Source organism: Emydura macquarii, unplaced genomic scaffold, assembly GCF_026122565.2.
Source record: "Emydura macquarii macquarii isolate MOO-44397 ecotype Brisbane River unplaced genomic scaffold, CSIRO-AGI_Emac_v2 contig_3287, whole genome shotgun sequence".
Taxonomy (NCBI): domain Eukaryota; kingdom Metazoa; phylum Chordata; order Testudines; family Chelidae; genus Emydura; species Emydura macquarii.
Window position 1 is genome coordinate 6,576,899 of NW_027133424.1, and position 27,954 is coordinate 6,604,852.

The 27,954-nt window shown below is 41.1% G+C and overlaps 1 protein-coding gene across 4 annotated transcripts in view; it reads right to left on the bottom strand.

The window, feature by feature from the left end:
• Positions 1-27,389, bottom strand: part of KIFAP3 (kinesin associated protein 3) — a 104,352-nt gene extending 76,963 nt beyond the window's left edge. For all 4 annotated transcript variants that reach the window (XM_067532437.1, XM_067532441.1, XM_067532440.1 and 1 more), the window contains exons 1-10: positions 27,334-27,389; positions 22,401-22,532; positions 20,847-21,001; positions 18,279-18,334; positions 17,634-17,775; positions 16,177-16,276; positions 15,055-15,179; positions 14,459-14,557; positions 12,337-12,515; positions 9,459-9,621 (exon numbers count right to left, since the gene is read on the bottom strand). In XM_067532437.1, coding sequence (XP_067388538.1) covers positions 9,459-9,621; positions 12,337-12,515; positions 14,459-14,557; positions 15,055-15,179; positions 16,177-16,276; positions 17,634-17,775; positions 18,279-18,334; positions 20,847-21,001; positions 22,401-22,532; positions 27,334-27,365 — 1,183 coding nt within the window. In that variant the 5' untranslated portion in view covers positions 27,366-27,389. The remainder of the gene's footprint in view (positions 1-9,458; positions 9,622-12,336; positions 12,516-14,458; positions 14,558-15,054; positions 15,180-16,176; positions 16,277-17,633; positions 17,776-18,278; positions 18,335-20,846; positions 21,002-22,400; positions 22,533-27,333) is intronic.
• Between the last annotated feature and the right edge of the window lie 565 nt (positions 27,390-27,954).

Here is a 27,954-nt window from a genome sequence, read left to right on the forward strand (position 1 = left end):
GACTTATGTCCCTCTTCAGTCTTCTCTTCTCCAGCCTAAAACTCAATTAAAAAAAATGCATATCCTCATAGGTCACGTTTTCTAGACCTTTAATCATTTTTGTTGCTCTCCTCTGGACTTTCTCCAATTTGTCCACATCTTTCCTGAAGTGTGGTGCCCTGAACTGCATACAGTACTCCAGCTGACACCTTATCAGTCTGATTAGAGTGAAAAAATTACTTCTCCTGTCTTGCTTACAACATTCCTGCTAATACAGCCCAGAATGATGTTTGCTTTTTTTGGTACAGTATTACATTGTTACCACATATTTAGTCTGTGATCCACTAGCACCCCCCCGATTCTTTCTACAGTACTTCTTCCTAGGCAGTCATTTCCCATTTTGTATTTGTGCAGTTGATTATTTCTTCTAAGTGTAGTACTTTACATTTGTCCTTCTTGAATTCCATCCTATTTAATTCAGACCATTTCTCCAGTTTGTCAAGATCATTTTGAATTCTAATCTGTCTTCAAAGGACTTGCAACCCCTCCCAGTTTGCTATCAACTGCAAACTTTGTAAGTGTACTTTCTCTGACATTATCCAAATCATTTATGAAGATATTGAATAGAACTGAACCCAGGACAGATCTCTATGGGAACCCCCCACTCAATATGCCCTTTCAGCTTGACTGTGAACCACTGATGATTACTCTCTGAGTACAGTTCTCCAACCAATTGTGCACCCACTTTATAGTAGGTTTGTCTAGGATTTATTTCCCTAGTTTGTTTATGAGAAGGTCACATGAGACTGTATCAGAAGCCTTACTAAAGTCAAGATATATCACATTTCTGCTTTCCCCCTATCCACAAGGCTTGTTGCCCTGTCAAAGAAGGATATTAGGTTGTTTTGACATGATTTGTTCTTGACAAATCCATGTTGATTGTTACTTATCACCTGATTATTTTCTAAATGCTTACAAAATGATTGATTATTTGTTCCAATACCTTTCTAAGTATCAAAGTTAAGCTGACTGGTTTGCAATACCCTGGGTTGTCCTTATTTCCCTTTTTATAGATAAGTACTATATTTGCCCTTTTCCAGTCCTCTGACACCTCTCCCATCATCCATGTGTTCTCAAAGATAATCGCTAGTGGCTCAAAGATCTCTTCAGCCAGTTTCTTAAACATTCTAGGATGTATTTCATCAGGCCCTATCACCCTGAAGACATCTAACTTGTCTACGTAATTCCTAACTTGTTCTTTCCCTACTTTAGCCTCAGATCCTAACACATTTACACTGATGTTCATCAAGCCGATCACTGCTTATCTTTTAAGTGAAAACAAACAAAAAAGGCATTTAACACTTTAGCCATTGCTGCATTTTCTGTTATTGTCTTTCCCACCTTACTAAGTAATGTGCCTACCTTGTCCTGGGCTTCCTTTGGCTCATAAGGTATTTGTAAGATGTTTTTTTTGTTTCCCTTCATGTCCCTAGCTAGTTGAATCTCATTTTGTACCCTCTAAAAAGGGGGGCGGGAGTGAGGATAAAAAGCTAAGTGAAATGCAAAGAGACAAAGTATACCTGAACTGCTGTGAAGGAGGAGGACTCTGCAACTGCTCTTCTGCACAGGAGCAGGGAGTGTGGGGAACTCTGGAGGAGAGGCAGCAGACACCTGCCTCCTGCAGAGTTCAGATGCTCAGTAACACAGATGTCAAATACCCCCTTTCCCAAAATGCCTTTTAAAGTTCTATGGGCTGAGAGACCTCCCCCAAACTCCCTTTCCAGCTCAGGATCCCCAGACTCTCCTCTCCTTGGAACTCTTCCAGATGCTCCTTTCTGAGGTTCCTGGGAAGCCATCGTTGCATCAAGAAGCCTCTTAAGGTCTGTTTGAGAGGAGTACCTCTCCTAAGGTACTGAGTAGCAAAGCCTCAACTTCAGAACAGCACTTGTCCCTTAGGAGTGGTGCACTTCTCATGCAAAGTTTACAGAGTTTGTGGCAGCATAGATTGACCTCCTGTGAACCTCTGAGGGTATGTCTATACTGCAATTAGAGCTGCAGCTGGCCCATGCCAGCTGACTCAGGCTCACAGGGCTGTTTAACCATGGTGTAGATGCTCTGGCATCCCAAGCCCTGGGACCCTCCCACCTCTCAGGGTCCTAGAGACTGGGCTCCAGCCTGAGCGAGAATGTCTACACTGCAGTTGAACAGCCTCTTAACCAAAGTCCCGCAAGCCTGAGTCAGATGGCATGGGTCAGCCACGGGTTTTTAAATGGGGTTTAGACACTCTCTCAAAAGGTTAAAAGGAGCAGCAGCACAAACTTCACTCTCTTGTGGAGATCCTGAACTCTCCAGAAGATTGAGTTTTGTTGCTTCTCTCCTCTGACATTTTAGACATCCAAGTTTTGTCGTCTGAAGTTTTTGATGGCAACATTTCAGGTAGCAAACTATTCATCATCCATTGATGAATAATTTTTAATCTGTCTACTTTCTGTGACATACATAGAAATAGTTAAATGAAACTGTGCATAAATAAAGTTTTGTAACTTCAATACTAGAGATTGGTAACAACTACAGATTTGAAAAATACTTGGTTTCTAATTTTTGAGCATATGAAACTAAAGGAATAAAAAAGTATCAACGAGACAAGTGTGGATTTCAAAAAAGGAACACTTAAAATTTCAAACAAACAAAAACACGACATGATGCAATGAATTTCATTCACACTTTCTTGGCAATTCCTTCTATTTGCTATCTGCAAGCAGTGTGATTTTGATTAACAAATATTTCATTATAAAGTGAAAGGAGCCAAACCCAGTCTCAAATGCCTTTCTCAGTGCAATGTTCATCATAGCTTTGATAATGAAGACTCTACACTTTGATAGTTATATATATAATAAAATCATAGGCAAGATTTTAAAAAAATCAGTATTAAAATTAGGCTCCTAAATCTATATTTTGTTGTCTAAATAGTTGTCTTAAAATGTGCTGTGAACCCAACACCCTTCTGAATCACCAGGAAAGCTGAGTTCTCAGCAGATCTGAGCAAATAACTGATTTTTCAGTTCAGAAGGTGAACCAAAAAAATCCCCCCCAAAATATAGTTCAGGTCAAAATGAAACCAAATCTTTTTCAATTTGTGTCATTGAATCAAAAAACTCAAACAAAAAGAAAATGTGTTTCAGGTCAACCTGAAACAAAAACTGAGTTTTTTGTTTCAAATTAGGCAAAACTTTTCAGTCAACTCTAAACAATTTTTAAAAAGTTTTTTAGTTTGAGTGTTTTTCACCCTTTACTTATTTATTTTTTTAAAATGGGACAAATTTCAAAATAGAACACCATTTTGAAACACAAAAGTCAAATGAGACATTTCAAAATGGTCACAACAAAGTGCTGACTTTTTTTTGTATTCTTATTTTCTGGCTGAAACTATTCATTTAATTCAATCCAAATTTGGAAAAAGTCTGAGCCCTGAAAAATACAATTTTGGGCATGATTACTATTGGCTGACAAAATGTCACCCAGCTCTAGTTCTCTGCACTATAGAAAGTCAGGCCATTTATTCAGACACCTAAATATGGTGTCAGAAGGCTAACTTTAGGCTCTTATTTTTGAAAATCTTGGCCATGCTCACCATAAATGATAAAAAACGCTCTCAAAATAAATCCCTTAATAATTGCTGCTTTCCAACAGACTAGTCTCTTTAGCTGAACCATTACTTAATGTGCTTGAGCCAGCTTCTACTATTAAAAAATGGAGACACCCCAGGCCATGTTCACACACCGAGTATTGGAACCAGCTGCTGCTGAGCCACTTTAGGAAAAAAGATTTCTCAATTTAATTGGGAAAACAGGAGGAAGCATAAATTTTACTGCCATTAATAACTTTCAAGCAATCCCGATATGACTTTACCTCACCCTGACAGCTGGACATGTGCTTTTTGTTAGGGTCTTTGCCACATCTGACCCCTATTGTTTGCTCACTTGATCAGGCAGGAAAATGTATGTTTCTTTACAGGATAAACGAGGCCTATTAAAATTGCAAAAACACTGCAGTAGCCTATAAGAAGCTCCTTTCTCAAACAGATGCGTGAAGCTCCATAATAAGTTCACTACAAAAAGCCTAAGCCAACTCAAAGAGAAAACATTCGCTTTACGCATTCTTAAAAGAAACCTTTGTAAAAGCAATAGAATAGTTTAAAAACCCACAACCCTTTATTCATTAGAAAACAGGCTCAGCTCAGTAGCATAATGTATCATCAACTGGTCATCATAGGCACAAAATGTGACTCCTTAGTTGCTCTTTGATTTTGCTCATTAAAACATATGTGTAAAAAAAAGGGGGAAGAAATGGCAGATCGCTGTGGAAGATTTAAAAAAGGGCCTTAGACAGAAAGACACTGCCTGGACATCTGTCAAGGAAACCAGCGATGACAAGCAAAGGAAGCAATACGTGACTTCTGAATGATCAAAGCTGGTAAAAGTTGTAGCCTGGTTTGAACAGCTCTGGCCATCTCCAATACTAAGGAAAAACCAGACTGCCTCATTCAAAAGAGGTCAGACGATCAATGAACCCTAGATGACTTCCTAAGACAAGGTAGATGACCCTGTTCCTCAAAGCATGTTGACGTAAGGTCTCCAGAGCACAGAGGATACCTTCGTATACAGAATACTGGAATAAAACCTACATCAAGAAAGGATCATGTTCCCTAGTCACAAGACAACCCCTATAGCCAATTTGGATCGATCAGATCATTGTACCCATGAAACACAAACTCATTTATTATATTGGAATTGGATGCGTACTTAGAGATTCTGGCAGGAGACCATGAGCATCTCAAGTTCTTTTGAGATGGAATCTCATGAAGCTGTGCAACAGGTATGTATACACACTGGTGAGACTCCAACTCCCCAACGTGAACCTTATATACAACTGCTGACTGTGCCTCTCTTGCAAAGTCAAAATGTGAAGGAAATGTATTACCTAAATTTGCATCTAGCACAATATTTATGAATTCCAGTTGTTGAGATAGGCTAGGGATAAGCTTATTATGAATTACTGCAACTCAGTGACTCCAGCTGTCAGTAATTCACCAATTTTTCATCTTATTCCAACCACTTGTGTTCAGTCAGACCTAGATTTTTAAAAGTGACTAGTGATTTTGGGTGCCCAAATTGAGACACTTTAAGGGGACCTGATTCTTTAAAAGTGCTGGGTACGGGACTTCTGAAAGCCAGGTCCCTTTTGGGTGTCTCAAGTTGGGCACCAAAAAAGTGGGGCACTCAAAGCCACTACACACTTTTGAACATTGAGGCCTCATCCTACAGCCCTAGGGAATGCACATTATTTACATGTTATGGACCAAACCTTGTTCTCTGCACTCAGCCAGAGTCACTGTACTACAGATCTCTATGCAGGAAGAGATCTCTCTTCTTCCCCCACCCCTCAAGCAGCTGTACATTTGCTACTGAAGTAGCTTCCATGATGCCTGTGGTTCCTCTCTTCAGGGAACAAATGATAGCAAATTCATATCCTGGTGGTGGATACACCAGCCATATCACTGGCTTGGCATCTAGCCACATCAGAGTGCTTTGGAACTCCCAATGCACCCCGCACGAGTAGCCTCCTACCATCCACAAATGACAGAAAACTGATTCTGCTGTGAGTGGCCTTCTGTTCTCATGGAGAAGGAGGCGGTATTTGTCTCCAAGTTCACAACAGCTAAACATAGTTAAACCACATGCAGTGCTTATGACAGTAGTTGCAAACATGCAGCTACAGAGAACATCTTAATTAGAAGAGCAAGATACCTGTAGAGGTTGTGGTATAAACTGTATCACAGGTGTTTCAGCAAGGCTAGCAACTGAAGAGAAAGTCCACTGTAGACCTGTGCTAAGTTGATTGTACAAAAATCAGCAGTCTCTGGCCACATTCCCTTTGTGCCTGAAAACCCCAAATAGAACAGGGTGGGGCTCTTGTGCCTCTGACCTGGCTTCTGGCCAGCAAGCCTGAATCTGAACTTTCCTGAAAGGAACCAGCTCTGCAAGTTCTGAGCATAACTAAGCTCTGCAGTATCCAGTTAATTCAGGCACACGCAGCAAGCTGGAAGAGTCATCTGTTTTTACTACCACTCTTCAGAGCAGGTGGGCAGCACTGAAAGCAACAAGTTCAGTTTCACTCTGCTGCTGACTGGCAAAGCTGCAAGTGGAAGCAGCACTGGGAGCTATTCAAAATTGGGAGAATAACTCAAAAATAGAGGCTTAAAAAGAGGAGAGACCCTCCCAGCACCATGCCCCTGTTCTCCCTCTCATCACCTAACAGGCACTGGAGTGAGAGGAAAACACAAAGAATAATGCTTCACTTTCAACGCCTGTGTCACTCTGTCTCCTTCTTTAGCTCAGTTGTAGAATCCTTTCACTCTTTCTGCCTGTCTCTCATAGCAGATTCCATCCCATCAACTTCCAGTTTTGGCATATACCTAACATCAGATCCTACTACTCCTGCTCCTATGCAGTTGAATGGCTCTAGAGAAAGACAAGCACCCCACAGAGTTCCTATGCTACAACACTACCTTTCAACCCCAAGTGTCCCAATCCCCACTTATGTGCCCACAGTCCCTGTCCATTACCTATCTGCAATCTCAACTTCCTCCTTAAATGCTTACTGTATTTAATTTATACTCTCCTTTCATACCCAGTGCTAAAGGTTTAAAGGCACAATATGCATGAATGTTAAAGTGCAGTAGCCTAATGAGCTGACAAGTTTGATTCTGTGGTGTTTGGAACTGTATGATTAACTTGTCAACAGCTGCTGAGATGCATTAGTACTTGAAGGTGAACTGCAAATGTAAACCATAGGGAATTTACTTGAGTAATATGTGTTCAACTCCCTAGTAACCAGGATAAGAGAAGTAAACTTATATACTAAAAAATAGTTTAATTCTTAAACCCAGCTAGCCAGTTTCGCTCAGCTGTGACGCACAAAGTGATGCATTTATAACAGCTACTGCACCAAGGAAATCCTGTTGAAACCTGGAATTGGCCTAGTGTGTCAGGAAAGTAGGCTACAATATTTTAGTTATGGTTTCCAACATAAAAAATAGTATTTTGAACCCTGTGAACTGCATCAGATACAAACATTAAAAAGCAGATACATACGCGATGGCCATAGGTTCCAACAGGTTATCCTAGGAACTGTGACATCTCAGAATAATGCCTTGTGCCTCGTGACTGATTTTTTGTATTGCAGTAGCACCTGGGTGCTGTGCAAGCACAGAACACAGTCTCTGCCCCAGCTTACAAGTTAAAGGTTCACCTGTACTGCAATCACAGGGTGTGACTGCAGTTGTGCAGACATACCCAAACTAGCTAACTCGGATCCAGAAGCAGCATGTGCTTCAGCACAGGCTGTAAAAGGCCACTCAGAACTCTGGCTAATTACCTGTGGGGCTGGCAGATCTAAAGCAAGCTTGGGGATGTCTGCTCAAATTGTAATCACATCCTGCAACTACAGAATAGACATACCAATAGTTGAACCTGCAGCACTTCATTGGTCTAAAGAAAGTGAGTTTTCTATTTAAAGAGCACCCCTCACTCCAGTTATAGCTAAATTATATTTACCCCACCATCACCAAACTTCATCTGGAACTGATATAAAGGAGGCGGCTCTCAAATGCTGCCCTCTCCTCCTTCTCCCCCTCTCCCCCCGTTCTGTTTGCAGCCCAGAGAGGAATGGTGTTAAATGCAGCACCCCATCCTTGTTTGCAAGTGAAAACATTTGGACAAAATTATTTTTATTCATCACTGACATTCACAGCCAGGATTAAGGATCTCATGGGGTTAGATTCTGTGCTAGTGTCAACTGATGCAGAAAACGTACGCATTCAGTTCAAGTTGCATTTCCTAGAAGATATCCCAATAAAGACAGTATATTGGGATAACATTTCACATAGCTCCTTTCTTCCCAAAGCACTTAATGTATTATGGGCCTAGTAATGCAAGAGCAAAATTCCCACTGAAAGCTCAGCAATTCATAAGGCCAAGTCCTATTATACAGCATCTCTGAACTGCAGCAATCTCTGGAGTGGAGGGCTGCAGCCAGATGGTACATAGGATGCTTGACAGCACTGTTTGGAGGGGAAATTCTGTGCGGTGATAGCAGGACAAAATGCAGCACAGGTAGAGCTGGCTGGGAATTTTTTCAGTGGAACAGTGCTATCAGAAAATGTGATTTAATCAAACCTGAAACTTTTTGCAGGAAAGGGTCAGTTTTAACAAAAAACTTTTATCGGGAAGATTTCATGAGTCCAGGATGGAATTTCCACACAGACACTCCAGAAGAGCCAGTAACCCAGTGGTTAGAGCGCCCACCTGAGAAATAGAAGAGACCCACGTTCAAATCCCTGCTCTGCCTGATTCAGATCAGGGACCTGAAACCAGGTTTCCCACATCCCAGGTGAGTCCCCAAATCACCAGGCTATTGTCTATACTGGGGTGTCCCTCTCTTTGGTTTTTTGCAAAACATTTTGAAAGGTCTCAGTTTCATCCAATGCGGATGGGCCAGGACAACTGTTTCCCACCCAACTCTAATCCCAGGCTGCACTATTCATACACAGACAACAGAACTTCAGTTTTAAATCTTATATGTATGGAATATAATGCATCTTCTTTGAGGATGAGGGACAAAGCCAGCCTTGCCTAGATTTGAATTTATCACTGCTACAGGGAGACTATTTCGCACCTGATGTCTAAACCCTGTTCTTGGACACGGTTACTAGCCTAGTGGATATGGGAGAAGCAGTAGACACAATATTTCTTGATTTTAGTAAAGCTTTTGTTACAGTCCCACATGGCATTCTCATAAGCAAACTAGGGAAAGGTAGTCTAGATGAAATTACAAGAAGTTAGATGAACAACTGGTTGAAAGACCATACTCAAAAAGCAGTTATCAATGGTTCACTATCAAGTTGGGAGGATGTATCTACTGGGATCCTACAGGCGTCAGTACTAGGTCTAGTAGTACTCAATATTTTCATTAATGACTTGAATAACGAATTGGGGAGTATGCTTATAAAATGTGCAGATGACACCAAGATGGCAAGGGTTGAAAGCACCAAAAACCAGGATTCATATGTATATTGACACCAGGTCTTTGTTCCTCATCAGAAGAAGGTCTCAACCCCATCTCCATACCACACCCAGGCAAATAACCAAATTAGCTAGGGTCAAAAAGACCCTAGGACTCACGTGTGTAATTTATTACAACCTTCTTGATAATCTTCATCCAAAAAATTGATTTTAGGCAGGGCAGTAACTGGAGAGATTGCCAGTAGCAAGAGATGAGTTCTTGATCAAGAGTTTAACAATTGCTTCTTTGAGGGAAGCTGATACCTTGTCTTTCCATAGGAAAATGCTGAAAATATATTGCTCAATAACAACGTTAATATTATTGGAAGGGCTGCAATGGGGCAAAAGAAAACATACCTAGAAGTGCAGTGAGTTTGGGAAGCAGCCCAACTTGGACCATTTTGTTTCTCAGGCCTGTGTCAAAGGAAAGGTTCAGCAGAAGTCGAAGGGTGATATTCAGCAGGTCTTCATGCTCACACGGTATCATTTTCACCAGTTTTTCAACAATATCCATTTCAACCTGCATGAGAAGCATGAGAAGTCACCGATCCCACAACCTACCCAAATCTTAGCTTTTATTTGCAAGTATTTTTAAAATTCTACTTATAAAATGAAAGCAAAAGCAAAGTCTATAGTTAAAGTTGCCATAGTGTCTCTATTCAAAGTGGGTTCACTTTCCTAAAGTTTGGCCTTTGTGGCTTCGCATCTTTTTTAGGTATGGCCTCTGGCTAATGGTGATTTTTTTAAAAGGAAGATTGAGCTCATGGGTTCAGCCACCTTTGGAGTATTGGGTGAATGGAGGGAGTCTTCAAGGGGAACTGGCACAGGAGACCACTTGCAGAGTGACTTGCAGGATCACGGTCTAATTCAAACACAGACAACCTTGGAGCGATCTCTATTAGAAGTCAGAGAGACCCAACTGAGAAAGAGACAAAATTGGTATATCTGAATATCTGAGACCTTTCCCTGCATGTTTGAATGAAGGGCTAAAGAAGGATTTTGTATGTGCTCTAGGTAACGGCATGCTGCCCTCTATTTTTATTTAATAGAAGTATGAAAGTGATCTTGAAATGTGTATCACTTTAAGACTACAGGATATAATCCAAGGACTGAGCAGCAGTATCATTTTCTGAGATCACATTTCTTTACCAGCCAAAAAAAGACATCTGATCATTGATTGGCGAGACTTCAGAAAGCTTTCTCACCATCTTTTAAGCAACATCTCTCTGCCATTACTGGCCATAAGAAGTGTATGTAAATTAGTTTGAGCCCTTTAGGTTCTAACCATATGCATTAGGACTGTGTCTGTAGCCAACCTTTCAGTCATAAGAATGTAGAGAATGAACTCAAAGCAGCAAGAAAAGAAAACACTGTTAGCTCCACGCTGCTCATCTTCATAAACAAGCTATATTATCTAAATAATTGGCATTACACTAGATATCTTTGAGCCCAAATCGACCAACTACAATTTCTGCCTTAACAACTAGAGACCTGTAGCACCTTAAAGACTAACAAATTTCTGCAGGCAGATGATTCTGACAAAGTGGATTGCGCCCCACGAAAGCTTATGCCTGCAGAAATTTGTTAGTCTTTAAGGTGCTACAGGACTCTTGTTGTTTTTGCTGTATACAGACTAACATGGCTACCTCTCTGGAATTTCTACCTTATTGCTTTAAACTTAATTAGGAATGATGGCACTTTCATGTCCATTGCCTTGGCATCTTACACACACCTAGGTAGATAAGTTAAATGATCACACCATTAGGAGTTTTGCTCAAGTAAATAAAACAAGATAAAGCCTGAAGCAGCTAAACTTAGTTCATTTTGTCTCCAAGGATTATTTACACAAAGCTAGTAAGAAGGAAAACTTACACATTTCAGAATCCTATATCCCTTATCAGTAGCTTCCTCACTGTATGGGAAAAGTAAATTTATTTTTCTCTAAAGAATCATCTATACTATGAAAAAGAAATGCATGTGCTAAGTTAAGCTGTATGATCTTTCCGAAAAGATATTAATAGCTGTCCAAAAAGTCAACAATAAAATAAACACTAATTTGTTTTGTTTGCTTCAACACTAAATCAAATGGAATGCAGAAAGTGTGCCAGCCAATCAGCTGGTTGGACAGCTAATCCTTATTATTCTAGTAAACTGTTACAGGGCAGGGCATGATTACAGATTGATCTCAAGAGCAAATGACTTCACCACCTAAGAAATACAATCAATTCCCCAGAAATACACTGCTTGGCGGGGCGGGGGAGTGTCATCTCTTATGAAATAGATATATACATACAAATAAGGGAAATACACTTGTCTGTAATAGCCAAGAAAATACACAAAAGTATGACAGTCACTAATATCCAGTTGTGTACAATTCTAAACTCATTTTTACTGCATTTATATAGATTTTTTCAACTCAGGATCTCAAAATACATTAGATGCAATCATTAAGTGTCATGATTTCCCTTTGTAGTTGGTAGGTAGGTAAGGATCATTATCCCCATTTAACAGATTTGTGAACTGATGTACACTGGTTGAGGGACTTGCCCAAAGCTAGAGGGATTCAGTGAATGAGGGAGTGGCTGCATTTGTCTGCTCTCTTGAAGCCAACCAGAAAAATCATAGTGCCCCATTTTCCCAAGGACCTGAAATTTCTTACCAACCACCCACCAAGGCTTATTGAGAAAGTCTCTGCCCTAGGAGCCAGCGAGAGCAGCATAGAATACTTCTGGGATGCATCCTACTACAGCATGGAAGGGCTGCCTCTAAAGATCCTGCTGGCATGGGAAGGCAACAGCCCGGTCTAGCAGTCTGTTCAAGGGTAACCAGATCTCCATCCCCGAGACAACAAGAGGTAGAAATTAATAGCTACTTGTCAAAAAGAGGATCTGGTGTAGGCTGGTTTTGGGGACCTCCAGAGGTCTGGATAAATATCCAGACTTTTAGATACTTGTACCAGTCTTTGCAATTCCTCTTGTCGTCCTATTTACATGTAATGTTGTTATGGTAAGGCTGGCTCCCTGCATGATTCTAGATGTAGTGTTCTATAGTAGTTACTGTGGGGATTTGTATTGTATTTACTGTAGTCCCATCACAGTACTACAATCAGGGCTACCATTATTTTAAAAGAGAACAGGGCGCAAGAGGCTTATTTCACTTTCCTTGGAATCTCTGACACCCCCCCGACACCATGAACAACGACCACAGCATTTCAGGGGATCACTACAAGACCTACCATGTCATTTTTGTTCTCCATAAAAATGCTAAGTTTCTTCAGGAAAGACACCACCAGAATAAGCAGTTCAAAGTTCTCTCGGTGCAGTGCTTTCACTAGCATGTGCACAATGTTCTTGTTCCTCATCTTCAGCTCTGTGCGTGTGTCCTCAGCAAGGTTCAGCAGCAGATAAAGAGCAACTAACATATCAAAATCAATCATACCAATTGGTCAAAGATACCAGAACTATGTCAATCTACATCAACATCAAATGTTTAGGATGGGATTTTCACAAAAGTGTTCAGTGCTGACTCTGCTCCCACTGCTTTTAAGCAAAGCCAAGGCTGAATGCATTTGATCCCCACTTAGAAAAGAAAGTTAGAATTAAAGTCCACTTTTATTATTTAACATAGGTTTTGAAAATATATAGTTTTATACAATTTATGACCACCAACATTTAATTTTTTTTTAAAATGTCAATGGAAACTATTAAAAAATAGAACATTCCCCTGCAGTGTTTGCAACTCAAACATTTCAGCAGAATGCTAAATGCATTTGAACTGAAACTAACTTGTATACTAGCCAGTTATGCTATTTTTATTATCCAAGCTGAGAAAAGAAAAACAAAACAAAGAACAGCCTTAACACTAAAAATAAAGATAGGGGCCTAATTCTCCACTGATTTGCACCTTGTGGGGACACTTACTTCTAAGCACAATGGGAGTAGTGTATCATCATTCTGATCACTTTAGGCAGGTGTAAATAACTACACAAGTTGCAAAACAGTGAAGAATCAGGCCCGACATTTTTACAGTTATTCCAGTTATAATAATTATCTGTGTTGCTAATAAAATCAAAGACGTTTCTGGGAATAAGTGAGTTTTTAATCTGACGGCATTCTCTTCATTTACTTTTCTCCCAATTCTTTCACAGATCCGCACCTGCCTCCCAGATCTCACCATGTTTTCTGGCTGCCACAGGGAGATACATTGCCTCAGCACTCACACTGCCTGCTTCCAGAGGCCAAGTACTTTAAGCACAGTTTTCCCCTGAGTGCTGCAGAGCTTGATTTTGAAAACAGTGAAAATGTAAGATTGTTACAAAACCACCATCACTTCACCTTTTAAAAACAAATTTAGCACTGGTGTAAAGCACTAGAGCAGCGGTTCTCAAACTTCACTGCACTGCGACCCCTTCTGACAACACCAATTACTGCACGATCCCAGGAAGGGGGACCAAAACCTGAGTCCCAGCCCCAGTCATGCCGCCCCAGACAGGGAGGCCAAAGCCGAAGCAAGAGGGCTTCAGCGTCATCCGTCGGGCTTCAGCTTCAGCCCTGGGCAATGGGGCTCTGGCTTCAGTCCAGACCCCAGCAAGTCTAACGCCAGCCCTGACGACACCACTAAAATGGGGTCGCAACCCACAGTTTGAGAACCGCCATGCTAGACCGACAGTTTTGGGGGGGGAAAAAACTATTCCATACACAGAACAGCCATAGTACAGCATAGGTAACAGCAATGCAGGCACATCCACAATACTTCCTGTCAGTAATCCTCAGCCCCTAGTTTAAATGAAATACCCATACAGGTATGAGGATGGTCAGTTTTCCTGGCTCATTTAATGCAGGGCCTCTGTATTGAGAATATCAATAAGGGGGCCCATTGGTACCCCTTGTCATGGTAGAACTGGGCTAAGAACCACTGACGAGATAACTCAAAAGGAACAAGTAGCACGAAAAAGAAATACAAGTTGCTCTATATACACATTCAAGTGCTAGAGCCACAGCTCGTACAAATGGGCATCTTTATGGATTTCAGTGGCGATATAATAGTTTGCACCAGCTAATGACCTGATCCTTGCAAAACCTCAGCACTATTCAATGGCAGGAGCAAAGTCACCAGCAGTATGTGGCGCTCTGGCATACATATACCAATGTTCTCTCTTCGAGATTGGCCAATCACTTAAATAATGTTTAAAACTGCCAAAGCCACAGAATGCAGGTTAAGACTGCCTTATTTTTCTAATTCGTTAGTAAGCATCCTCCACACTAGTTAAAAGTTCTCAGCAAGTCCTCGCCGTCCATGCTGTGACAAGCACTGAATCGGATCTCCTTGCCCGTTGCTTATGTTTTAGGAGTTCATACCTCGTAGCAGCTGTTCCTGCTTGACAACCAGCCCCTGGTACTTTTTATACGTTTTTTCATAGTCCTTTTTCACGGTTTGATTCTCAGGATCTTCATCAAGTAAATAACTGGAGTTAAGGATTGTATAGTAAGACAGCAAATGACAAAGCAAAATTACAGAGTGGGGACAAATATTAATCACAAAGATGTTATTTGATCACCAGTGAAGGACTACATGTGTAATAATGAATAAGAGGCTGTCCACGAGACAATGTCTCTATTAAGATATGGTCCACACTATGAATATGTTTAGGAATCAGTGGTGTTAAGGATTCTACTAGTAATAAAAATGTCCCATCCATATAAGCCATGCTACTGATAAAATAAAAAAACAAAACAAAACAAAACAAAACCGTATGTTAAAATCATTTTAAGAACAAAACATCTTCTCCAACCAAATTTTTCACTTTTGGTTTTCATCTGGTCCTAGTCCTGCAACTAGATTTTGCTCTCTCTTACTTATCTGCTGCACTCAGGTGAGTTATTGCACATATATTTTGCTTCACCCACTAGGAACCAGAAAAGCTAACAGTTGCCCAGCCACACAGAGAGGATATCAGCTTTCTTCTTCTTGGTGAGTTCCTCCTGCCACAGCTCATGTCTCTTTAGTTCATGATCTATGATGTTCATACAAAGAGCTCCGATTTTGTAGTGTGTGATTAGTCCATGAAACTGAGAAAAACTAAGTTAAAAAAAAGATATGTAGTGTATGACAGAAATAAAGCCAAGAATCTGTGTTCATAACTGGGGTAGTAAGAGCTCATAGAATCTTCACAACTTGAACTGTTTTCATTAGAGCTGGTCAAAAAAAAGTCAATGGAACAGTTTTTTTAAAAATAAAAAAAATGCAGTTTTGCCAAAATAGAGGCATTTTGCAAAAACTTGTCAATTTTGACGACACTTTTGATAGGAACAAGTTGACTCATTTCATTTTGATATATATAGTAAAAACATTTCTACTTTGTCATTTCAATTTATTTTGTTTAGATTTTTAATAACAGTTCATATTTTAATATGTCTAAACAAAACAAAAAGGCAAAACAAAATGCAGCTATCTAAACTAAATGATTTGATGGACCTGACTAAATTTTTTTGAAATTTTCATTTCCACAGGAAATTTTGGATTTTTTTTCTGTTCTGATTTAGAACAAAAAAAAATTCTGGTATGTCAGAATTTCTCTTGGAATGAAAATTCCATTTTTCTAACCAGCTCTACCTTGTATGTTATAAAATGGTTCAGACAGGCCACTCTCACAAATATGGGGGGAAGAGGTAATAATCCACCTATGTTACAACTACTTTTTCACCAGTACTCTAGATGTAATGAAGCTGTAACGTTACTAACACTTGAACATTTCATATTTCAATTGAATACCTGTTTTTTTAATACTGTTTTCATTGATGGGGGAGTTACGTGGGATATTATAGGGAAGACAGCAAAGAGCCCAGGGGACAGGACAAGGACTCAAAAACTAGGAGTTCTGTGTTCCTGGCTCTGCTGAGGCCTATATCCCCATAGGTTTACTTTCTGTGCCTCAGTTTCCCCATCTGTAGTGATATTTCTTAGTAAAAGTGCTTTAAGATGCAGTCTGAATTACACTAGAGCAGAAAATAACTAAAAATTCAAGCCAACTGATAGAATAAGCGCCTCACCTCTGTGTATAAATTCTTGCACTTACCTTGAAAAGCAAAAGAAAATATAAATTATATTAGTAGCAAGTTCCACACTTTGTTTCCAGTCTTCTCTCAGCACTCTGGCTAATGCACCCAGTGCAGTTTCTAAAAAAACCAAACAAGATTTAGATAAACGTCTGTAGTGCCTCTTTCACTCCGACCTGCTAGGCAGACAGATTGAACACACCTTTCACTGGATTCTGCCTGTTTTGTGCCATGAGACTTGGAGAATCCTGTCCAGCTGCTAACAAGCCACACTGTTTAGGGATTCTCCATTTGAGGACTATGTTAAAATACTAGTGTGTGCTTTGATTCAAGTGGTACTCCAGTCACAAATCTGGAGATGAGAGGAAAGCACTGAGGCTGAGAACATCATCCCCAATGGGAGGTCCAAAGTCCTTAGAGCTTTGAAAACGCCACTATCATTAAGGTCAGTGGCATGGCAGCGTCCCCTATTTGCACCAGCAGCTCCCAACCTCTTTAGGTTTTAGGCCTCCTGCTTGTGACACAGCCACATGGGGCTCCTTGTCCAAGTGCCCTCAAACTGCACCCTGCAACTTCCAAGTCTCATTTATTTTTCAACCGCTCTCTCCTTTGTTTTCTTCCCTTTCCCTGCCCTTTGGTAATTTTCCGTTCTCTTTATCTTGTTTTCCCCTTCCCCTCTCCCAACTCTCTCACCTCTTCCATCCCCTCTCCCAAGCCATTCCATCCTCCCTTCTGTCATGCTGATCCATCCCTTGCTCTCATCCAATGCTAATTACTGCTGATTAATGAAAATGGGAAGTGATGGGTTCTGACTGACTGAACCTGACTGCCAATCAGATTCTTTCAAGCAGCAGGATCTGACAATCAGTGCAAGGGCCAGGTGAGGCCATGTAGGCCCCTGCCAGCAGAGTGTCCTCAACCTTCAGACACTTTCATTAACATGACCCCATTCGACAGCCCGATGTTTTCTGTGTCACTATCTCAGACTAATCCTGTTTTATGACATGGGGTGGGCATGCAGGGTAGAGGACATAACTGGAGTATCAGTGGTGAAGCAGTTTGGCTGAGGCACCAAGGGATAGAAGGAATGGCTGGAGAGAGAAAAGGGGGACAAGGGAAAAGAAAGGGAAAAAGAGCATCAACCTAACATTATCACAAACCCTTAACTTGGATCTTGCTTATCTAATGTTTGTCTTTATAGAGTGTAAGGTTTTTGGGGCAAGAAATGCCTTCCTCTATAATTCTCTCTCTATCTCCCCGACCCCACTCCATACATAACACATTGTGGGGACCACTGCAACATCAAGATATAAACAGTAAACTCTGTATGATGGCTCTGCTTTGCTCTAAGAACAAACTCATACTAGAACCACAGCCCATCTCAAATGAAAGATGTAGGAGTCTCTCCGAGCAGAGAAACAGCTCCACAGAGATGGAAAAAAACCAGCATAACTTTATGAGAGGATTTGGAAATTACCATTGAGCAGCAATTCTTCCAAATTATCAGGGTTCCTCGCAAGCTGTAGGATAAGGGCAGAGCCACGCACCTTATCAGGAATATCCTCATACAGTAACTCAATGTACTCATCCATGTCATTGATATTAGCTACTTCATCAATCTGAAAGCATCAAAGACATAGCTGGGCTTTAACAGAGAAAAAGGAACTCACTCAACATGCAGCAAAAACAGTGTTACTTGGCAGAAAAAGAAAAAGAGAGTATGTAGCTAAGACTTAAGATGTAAACAACAACAAAACCAAACACTATGTACAGAAGCATTGCACAAGGAGATTTCATTACAAAAACAAATGAAACTAAGTAGCAGCTTTGTCGTCTCCAGCACCATATTCCAGAACCTCACTCATATGACCCTCTACGTATAAAAACCCAAGGGTAAATGTGCAAGTTAAGTATTTTACCACTTATGGAGAGGACTTTTATTTTATTATTTTATAACTTGAAAGCAAGGTCTTTGTTTAATAAGAAATTATTCAATGTTTCACTCATGTGATTTGCATCTTATATATATATATATATATATATATATATATATATATAGCAATTCTAGAAGAGTAGAAGTCTTTGTATTTAGCTTCCTTTAAATTTTAGCTTAGATTCCTACCTCCATTCCTTCAAAAGGTGGTGGATCTTTCGGCTTATTGGATTTCTCTTTCTTGTCTATAGTGATAAAAGACATGGTTATAACTAATGTTGTGCATATTCACTGACAATAGCATATTCAGTATTATCACAGCACCTGAGCCCCAAACATAGCACAAAAAGAGGATCCCCGCCCCAAAGAGCGTACAATCTAAGTATATAACAAAGCTCAAGCTTTGTTTTAGCTCAGCTCTGTAGCCAGAGCAAAGAATGAGCCAGGGTGAAAATTCTGCCACTACAGAATCACATACTGCAAATAGAAATTGTGAGTTTTTTAAAAAAAGGAATGCATCTTTAAAAGCTTAACGTTTTAACTGCATAAGAATTAAAAACTTCAGAGTGAAGCTCCCTTACATATATGTGCTTTAGAACAGAGTCTGTCATGACTTGATCACAAGACCCTGGATACCCTCACTTTAATGTAGGATTGGAACTTCAGGATTAAATTTATCCCTGTGCTGAGGGCCACTAGAAAGCTTAGGTCAGACTTAAAGTGGTGTATATGCCTTCTGTTGGCATATACGCCACAAGGGTGGAAAACAACGGCTGTCAGTAGGCTATTTGTCTAATCAGCACTTTGTAAAGTAGGCCTCAATTCAGCAAAACAGTCAAGCCCTATTGATTTCAATGGGACTCAAGTACTGCTTAAGTGATATGCTGAACCAGGCCCAAAGTTATTTCCTGTGGCATGTGCATGATGGTGAAGGGTGAAATTGACAAAATATTTAAGAGTAAAGCATTCCAGGTTTTTTGGTCACTGACAAGAAGCATTTGTGATGGACCAAGATAGTCAAAGTTTCTGACTGTCTCTGGGGAAGGCCTTGAAGCTATGACTTCGTTCTCATCAAGGCCTGTGTGTAAAGCCTGTCGCACCGTTTTATGGAATGACCTTCACCCAAGCACGTGACACATTGGTCCACAATAGACATCTCTGTGGAGTAAGAAGTGTACTTTTTAAACCGTGTTCTGGCTCATGCTGTGGTATGGCAAGTCCAAAACTCTACACACACACAAAAAGCATCTCAAACATTAAAGTGACTGACAAAGGGTAAAACATTGGGCATGGGGCTGTTCTGCTTAGTTATGACAAAGGCCTGAAAGGTTTGGGGATTTTTTTTATTTGATTCAAGAAAAATTTGCTGCTTGTTTTTTTTTTTTTATCATAGCGATGTCGAATGTCAAGTGGCTGGCTTTCTGCTGACACACTCTACTTAAGGATTGCGAGAAAAGGGCTGGGCATTCCCTCAAGCTTTAGGTGAAGAGAAGGGTGTTGAGTATTTATCCAAAAAAGCTTTTCTTCCTATTGTTTACTAAGCATTTGAGCTAAATGCCTAGTAATAAGACCAAGAGGAAAACGAAAGAGTTTTAAACAGTCTGAACAAAAATCAGCTCTCCTCCCAATTAATCAAGTTTTGCTTCCTTTGAATCCATGATTTCAAAAAGTATTCATTCTCAGGTCACCCACCTATAGCATTTTCTAGTATATAATAGGTAGACAAGACCTACATTTCTAAGATATATAAGAAGCAGAAAAATAGCATTTAAAAATAATTTAATTTCAAGACATTCTTTAGACATCAAAAAAAGAAAAAAATTATAAACTGGCACAAGCTCAGTATTTTTGCTTTTGCGTTAAGAACTATGCAACCGACTAAGAAGAAGCCACAAAAGAACACAGCAGAAAAAAAGTTAAGAAAACCGAACATTGTGCCCATATAACAAAAGAGCTGGGCTTGCAATCACATAGGAGATTGCTGGGGATTGGAAGCTTTTATACCTCCTATTCCAGAACACGGGTTTGTAGGTATATGCCTGTAAGCGCCTAACAATTAACTGCTTTGAAAAGGAATCCAGGACTTGCCTGGAAATTTCTCCAGGATTTTTTGCCTTCTTTGTGCCTTACCAAGAGACAAAGCTGAAAATGCTAGAATTCTTTCAATGTTATTAAATCTCCACATGCCTCAGGACTGAAGGCTGCTGCACAGGATGTTAAACAGAGGCTAAAACAAAGCGAGAGTGTAACAGTCCAGCCCTTTCAGCAGACAGGGTGAGGACTCATGGTATTATAAAGAACCTGTTGGCTCTGCAATTTAACAGGCATTGACCCATCACGTCCAGAGGAAAGCATTTAAAAGCATCTATCCTATTAACTGACTGTAACAGAAAAGAGAAGAGGAGGTTGTAATTCTCATGGAAATAATTCCATCAGTCTTCTTTATAGCACTATCAGAAATAATCCACTGCACCATTTAGAACAGAAGACTGATACACAAATCGGAAGAGAAGCATCAACATTAAGTTTGACAAATCAAAAGTCAAAATGTACTTCGATCATCAAAATGACAACTCTTTTTCCACAAGATTCTGTCAATTATTCCAGGTGCAGCATAAAACAAGTACTCCTCTTCCCTCCTCGGTTTTCTGAGTATCAGGCAAAGTAGCATCTGAATTAGAAACCTCAAAATACAGGGTATGTCTAGAGCTGCTACATTTCAGCTCCTCATCCACTCTGGTTTTCTCTACCACTTACCTTTCCCGGAAGAGGCATCTCTGCGGTTCTGTAGGTAGTATAGCAGCTGCTCCACCTCTGCTAGCTTGGAGGGGTGAATGAGCTTGCATTCTTCCACCACCTTTCGAGCCAAGGAAGCAACATCTGTGTTTGCGTTAAGACTCTTCAGCCGAATGCTGCAAGACACAGGTCAGATGGTTTTCTCCCCACTTGATGTAAGATTTGTATATCTTCAACACTTCACTTTAAACATGTATAATCAAGAGTTTGTCAAGGCAGAGATGATCTACAGACATCTTATGCTCATGCTACAGTTTGGAATAGCCGAGATCAGAAAGCAGTCGTACCCTGAAGTTCAGAACAGCAAGCAACTGTCTGTCTAATGGCCTTAATAGGGTAGGACCATTTCTCACCAGCTGATCAAATAGCAGCTTTAGAGATGGCTGCATTAGCAAATGCCTCACATGCAGCTTAGACATGGCAGCAAATAAGGAGTATGGAGTCTATTTCCAAAAGAGTTCTCTGGAGGTAACATGCAGTTTCCTTTATTAATATGAAACTCTCAGAGTACAACATAGAAAAAATACCTTTCAGAAATAAAATCTGCTGTCAGTATTGATTGTGCAAGAGTTTCCCCACACTGCATTAGACAGCCATACAGAGAAGTCTACTTTGCCATAAGGCACTCAAAAATCTCAGATCATGACAGAGTGAGCAAGAGGAGATATCTGTAAGCACAGACCAGGAGGTGGAACGAAAGGATTTCTGTTGAGTCCTAGATGGAATAGCGTGGATTCACTGCAAAGCAGACACACATTTTTAGTGTGTTCAAAAAATCTGCAATAGTAGTATTTTCTTATACAATGGAAAAGGTTTTTTTTCTGCTCCTTATTCTTATAAGAATGCTCAATCTTTTTTAAAAAAAGATTCACTCTCAAGCAAAAAACAGACCTGAAAAGTTTCACCTTCAAAGTGAAAATCTGAGGAAGTAACAGGAAACTGGAAAAGGGCCTTTTACAACAGATATGCGTAGGCAACCTTTACTACAGAAGGCACAACAACTGTGGTCTGTATAATGAAAATGCAGATGGCATAATGAAGTTGCTAACAGTAGTTGGACATACACAGACTCCAAATAAGGGAGGCAATGTATTCCAATGGATAGAGCAACACAGCAAGTATCAGAAGATCTAGGTTTTATCCCAATCTTTGCCATTCACCACTGTGTGACCTTGAGCAAGTAACTTCACTTCTCCAAGCCTCAGTTTCCTCATATGTAAGATGGGGAGAATGATAATTACTTTGCTTTACAAAGTACCATGAGCTATACAGATGGAAAACACTATGTAAGAACTAAAGTTTAATATTACGATGCATATATGCTACAAGAACAATGCAAACAACTATGCAAATACATTATTCCCAAACTTAACACTAATTTAATAAAATGTTTCAAAGTTTGAAAAAGTATCGGTAACATAAAAGAAATAATATAATAGAACACTAATTTTAAGAACTCATAGGCTAGAAATTTTAACTTTAAGAAATAACCCCAAGAGTGTGCCATGAACTTACATTTTTTGACACTCTTTGCGTTCCCCCAACATGGGGTCCCCCATCTCTCCAAGAATGGTTGCTTCCACTTCATAATGAACTATAAGGGCCTTTTCGGAGGGATGTACATCTATGTTACCTCCTTTCACCTTCCTGCAAAGCAGAAAAAAAAATTAATCACTGACCAAATGAGAAGCCCAAGAATTATCTGGGAGCTTGAGTCAATGAGAATTGGACATCTCTGATCAAGCAGTGTACATAACTGAGTAAACAGATTCTACCTATGTAGCATAAACCTCTTGGTCCTCTTTGCATTAGCCCATGCTCTCTCTTTCCCACATTCTTTCAACTTACACAGCAGGGTGGAATCTTAACACAGGAGGCATTTCTACGTATACCGGCTCTAGTATGTGCAAAAATACTAAGTACAGTATCAGGTCTCAGTTACAAGAGAAGTTAAGTAATTAAGGAGGATGTGCCTTTGACTTTCAAAGCTCCTACCTGCCTAGATAAAACTATACTAGCCAAAACTAAGAGGGATCAATCATTGAATTGGAAAGATATGCCTCATAGAGAAGTCAGAGGATAAAAAAGGGGTTTAATTTCCTAAATATCCCCGTTTTTTGAAAGCCTGTATTCCAAATCCTCAGCTTCCCCAGAGACTGATGCCATTAGCAATTACTCATATATCTCTAAAGGAATGTTTCGTACATATCGTGCTGGTAGGATAAGCCAAACCTTAAAAACTGAAACACTACCAAGAAAAAAGAACAAAGAACACCAAGTTGTTTCTACAAGAACTCACAAATCCCTCCTGCTGGAGCACACCCCCTACAGTACCAATTTTTCCAAGAGACAAACTTCAGTGTCTCAGGATGATTTTGACGGTTTGTTACCGGGGTTGTCTGATTTTTAAAATTCACCACCACCATGAGATATAAATCAAGCAAGTCCAAACCCATTTCACTATATATATATAGATATTTGGTGAGAGGCTATTTCAGGAAAACTCTGTGAGCTTGATCCTATAAATGGCTGAGCATCCTCAGCTCCTGTTATACTCAATGGGAACTAATTGTGCTTAGCCCCTTAAGATATTAGGGCTTGAGTGAGGGAGTTTGGGAGAGGAAGTGAGATTTGTGGAATTATTTGGACTGCTTCATTCAGGGTCTACTCTTCGGAGGGTAGAAGGAATTTATAATAGGGCCCGGCTTAGTACATTTGCACCTTACAGCTATATTTCCATACAAAAACATTAACAGACAACTTCAGACTGTGCGGCTGAACACTCAAAGTCAAGAAATGCTATATTTAAAGTTACACAGGAAACCTTAACTGTGTGCATTTCTATATAGTCTTTAGTTATAAAATCACACAAAATATCTCAAACATAACATTCAGGTAGGGATTTTCAAAGGAGCCTAAGAGAGTTGGATGTCCAGCTCCCATTAAAAGTTGAGGAGATTTAGGTGCTTATCTCGTTTAGGCCCCTTAGGCAACTGCAGTCTATAATATCCAACACTTTTTCCCTACAACCTGTCTACAAGGTTGAAATTTGGTTTCATTCTTCAATATTTACCCTCAGGTCATACCAAAACAGCCAAGAACGTTCACTTAGGGCCAAACGCAGAAAGGTATTGAGTAGCTATTGACTAAAAGAGTTGTATGACCCTAGTAACAATCTGAATTTAGCTGTCAGATGTTTCTCTCCTGTCTAAGGTATGTATTCTATTTATTTTCTCGCTACTATCCAGGATATTTTTTCTCTTTTGCAGATGGACACATCACTGAATTATTTATTATTGTAGTAGCTCAAAGAAACACACAAAGAGCTGGACTGTGAGCATTTATGATGTTTTTGTTGAACTAGGTACCTCGTAAAGAATTAAACAAAGGTGCAAAGTAACCTGATTGCTGAACAGTTATTTTTCCCCCACTGACTCTATAACAGACAACCAAATTTTGCACAAGCTTTCCAAATTTTGATTTTTTTTTTTTAAATAAGCAACTTTTTACCATTCACAATTCTTTGAAGTGGATCCTGTACTTCAGACCTGGTTCTGCAAGCTGCTCAGTGTGGGTGGGCTCCCTAAAGTGCAGGAGTACATCCAGATGGAATAACTTGTAGGATCAAGGCCTTAGTAGCAAGATGATAGTCAAAGGAAGCCAGCTTTTTTATTCTCTTCCAAATTTTCCCCATGTTTACACACAGAGAAACTAACTGTGATTGCTTCTCCTTAGATATTCTATACAGAGTCAAAAACCATTTTTAACTGTCACACTTGGTATTATTTATGAACAGGTTGAAGAGCTAGCCACCCCAAATTAGTTGTCCCACAAAGAGTTTTAGCACTGCCTTCAAGCTTTTTCCGCATGGAACCTGCCCACATCTAGGATGGAGGCATGGGTGAGCATGGGACCTATTGCTGTGGAGATCCTCTGTTTTTCTTCCTTCATGTCATGGAGGGGACCACATATGGGTTACAGGCCATGCTCTACTTATCAGGCTAGAGTAGCCTCTCATCTGTGGCCTGGGGGCCATTTTCTCCCCATGCATGTGCATAGGCCCAGCATCTATGCAGCTACTCAGGCTCAATCCTTGAAAGGGAAGTTGCTCTTTCACCCATACCTTGGTTTCCCAATCTGAAGGCCTAAATTTTGTGATGTGCTTTGAGATCTACAGTCAAAATCCACTACATAAGCGCTAAGCATTACTTTGCATTTATCAACATTTACTATCCACCAGAACAATTTTTGTATTTGGATCTTCAATGCCACAAAGGAAATTTTTTTTAAAATAAATGAAACATTTCTATTCTTATTAAGTTTTGTAGTCAGTCATCCACCTACTAGAAAAAAAATTAAAACGCTGGATCATCATCAAGGATCACAGGATAAAGATTGTGCCAGATTGCTGGTATATGGCCATGTCATGCTGACTGTTCACTTCACCTGCCTAGTTGGATCTTGAAATTGAAAAGAATCTCTCTCTATTAAGGCTTAAAAGAGGAAAGTCTTGTTTGTACATAAAAGTTGAACCAATTTAGCTCTAATGTCAATTGAATTAAGAGGATCCACATAGGGGTTTACTCCAGTTTAAATCTGGTTTTTAAATCAAAACCTATTTTCATTAAACTGGTGTAACTTTTGTGCATATACAAGGCTGAATATTCTTGTGATCTTGGGCTTGCTTTAGCAGGGTTTCCCTATAACACAAAAATTTAACGTCTGCTGCCAAGAACGCTAAAAAGAAAATTCCTCGGAGATCACAAAAGTGGTCTGCATAGAATAAGCTCATTTAAAGATAGGTACTACTTTGAGATGGCCACTGTCACTTTAACCACAGATGATCACTCAGTTTTCAGCTGTGATCATATCTTCACAGCAGAATCAATGGCCATCAGAAATCACTGACAGTTTTCAGTGCATTTGTAAAACCAAGGATCTTAACCATTTGATGTGTACAAGTGAAGAGTCTAAGCAACAGCGGAGTGACAGCACTCTGTGTGTGGCTGGAGTGTCCCATCAGATCCTACCAAACCTCTGCAAATGCTGCTGAACAATGCAGAAGATAAGCAGAAAATGGGGGTGGGATGGGGGGAAACAGAACCACCAGGAGCAAAGAAGGGTTCAAAACATGATGGATAATGAGAATATCCAAAGTTACACAGGATGAGAAAAAATGATAAGGGCTCACACTTCAGAGGCTAAACGAGCCACAAAGGGCTGGACTACACCAAAGTTTTGTCGACAAAAATCAGCTTTTGGTCGACACTACAGAGTTTTGTCGACAAAACAGTGGAGGTGTACACACTGAAATGCTCCTCTCACTGATGTCACTCCCCTGCTATGCCGACATAAAAATACCACTTCAATGAGAAGTGTGTAGGGCTTATGTCAGTGAAGTTAGGGTGACTAGACACTGTGTTCCTTACATAGGCTGTTGGCTGTCATTCTTGCAAATTTCACAGCTCTGACAAGAAAGCTGGTCAGCTAAAGCCCAGTGAGCAGCTAGGCCCCATCTACCAGAGAAGAATGGGGAGAGAAGCCCAGGCAGCTTACAGGGAGGGGAAAAGCATTAGCCCCGGCTCCCAGCGGGGAATGGGGAGGGGAGAAGCACAGGCGGCTTCCCCCCCGGCTCCTGGTGGGGAACGGGGAGTGGGGAGTGAGGGGGACAGCCTGCCAGGATCCCAAGAGCTTGTGGGGCATCTGGGCTCCCAGCAAGGAGCTGCCAGCAGAGCCCAGAGACTGAACTCTCAGCTCTCCCACGCTGCCCCTCTTAGGTCAGTGGAAGTGTTGATCATGAGGATGCGCACCACCGACCCAAGGATGGTAGTATGGACATCAGCCACTGCAGTATTTAATGCAGTGGCTGTAAGTCAACTAACATAGGTCAACTTATCTTTGCAGTGTACACAAGGCCTAACTGACAGGGGCTAGGAAGAAACTTTCCCAATGGATAGGTTATTCTATAACTGTTCTTTTGGGGCTGCTTGCATTTTCCTCTGAAGCAGCTGGTATCGGTCATTGCTGAAAGACAGGACACTGGACTAGATGGACCCTGATCTCTAACTGGAGCAGCCTCACCATTAAACAATGGTGTTAGCAAACAATGGCACCATCTACTCACCACTCCAGCCCTGCCCTGCCAAAAAGCCCATCCACACAATCCCTCAGATGCACCCTTCCTCAATGCAGCACTTCCCTTTACCTACCTCCTTACTCTGCCACCATCCCACCTGCTCAGTGACCCCCAGCCACCTCCCTTATCCACACCTCACCCATACAGCCCACACCCAGCTATGCGCTCCAAACCCAACCCAACCACCACCCGCAACCCATCCTCCCCCCGTAACCCCACCCATCCCCTCCTGCCAGCCCCGTAACCTCACCCAACCCCTCCCCTCCCCTCCCCTCGCGCTGCCCCGGCCTCTGAGGGGCCCCCGGGCGGTACCTCTTGAGGTATCTGGCGTCCTCCCCCTGCATGGTGGCGCCGGGCCGAGCGGGCGCGGGCGGCTCCGTCCACAGCGGCCGCTGTTACTAGGGTGAGAGCAGCGCCAGCCCCGCCCGCACACAGCGCCCGGCCCGGGAAGCTCTCCCTAGCGCGCAGGCGCAGCGAGACGATGGGCCCGGCGCGTCGGTCGCTGTGGGACTGATTTGGCGCTGCGTGTGCAGAGCGAGATTGGGCGCAGAGGCAAGGGAGCTGCATATCGCCCTCTGGAGACAGGGAGGAGACACAGGCGACATCCGCCACGAGTGCCACCTGTGGGCAGGCAGTGGAGCAAGACACATCAGCTGGGGGCTCTGCCTAACTGGTGTGAAGGTCAGTTCAGCTGCCTGCTTCCAGTCATAGGACAGACCTGGTATCGAGGTAGGGTGACCAGATATCCCGAGATTAGGGGCTTTGTTTTATGGAGGCAGCTATACTCCCCCCCGCCTGCCCCTCTCCAAACAAAAGTGTCCCGAGTTTTCACACTTGCTATCTGGTCACCCTATGTGACATACTGAACTGGTTTTAGTACAAACAACTCAGGTTGCCTTAAACTGCTTAGCACCAGGTCTACACTGTACCTGT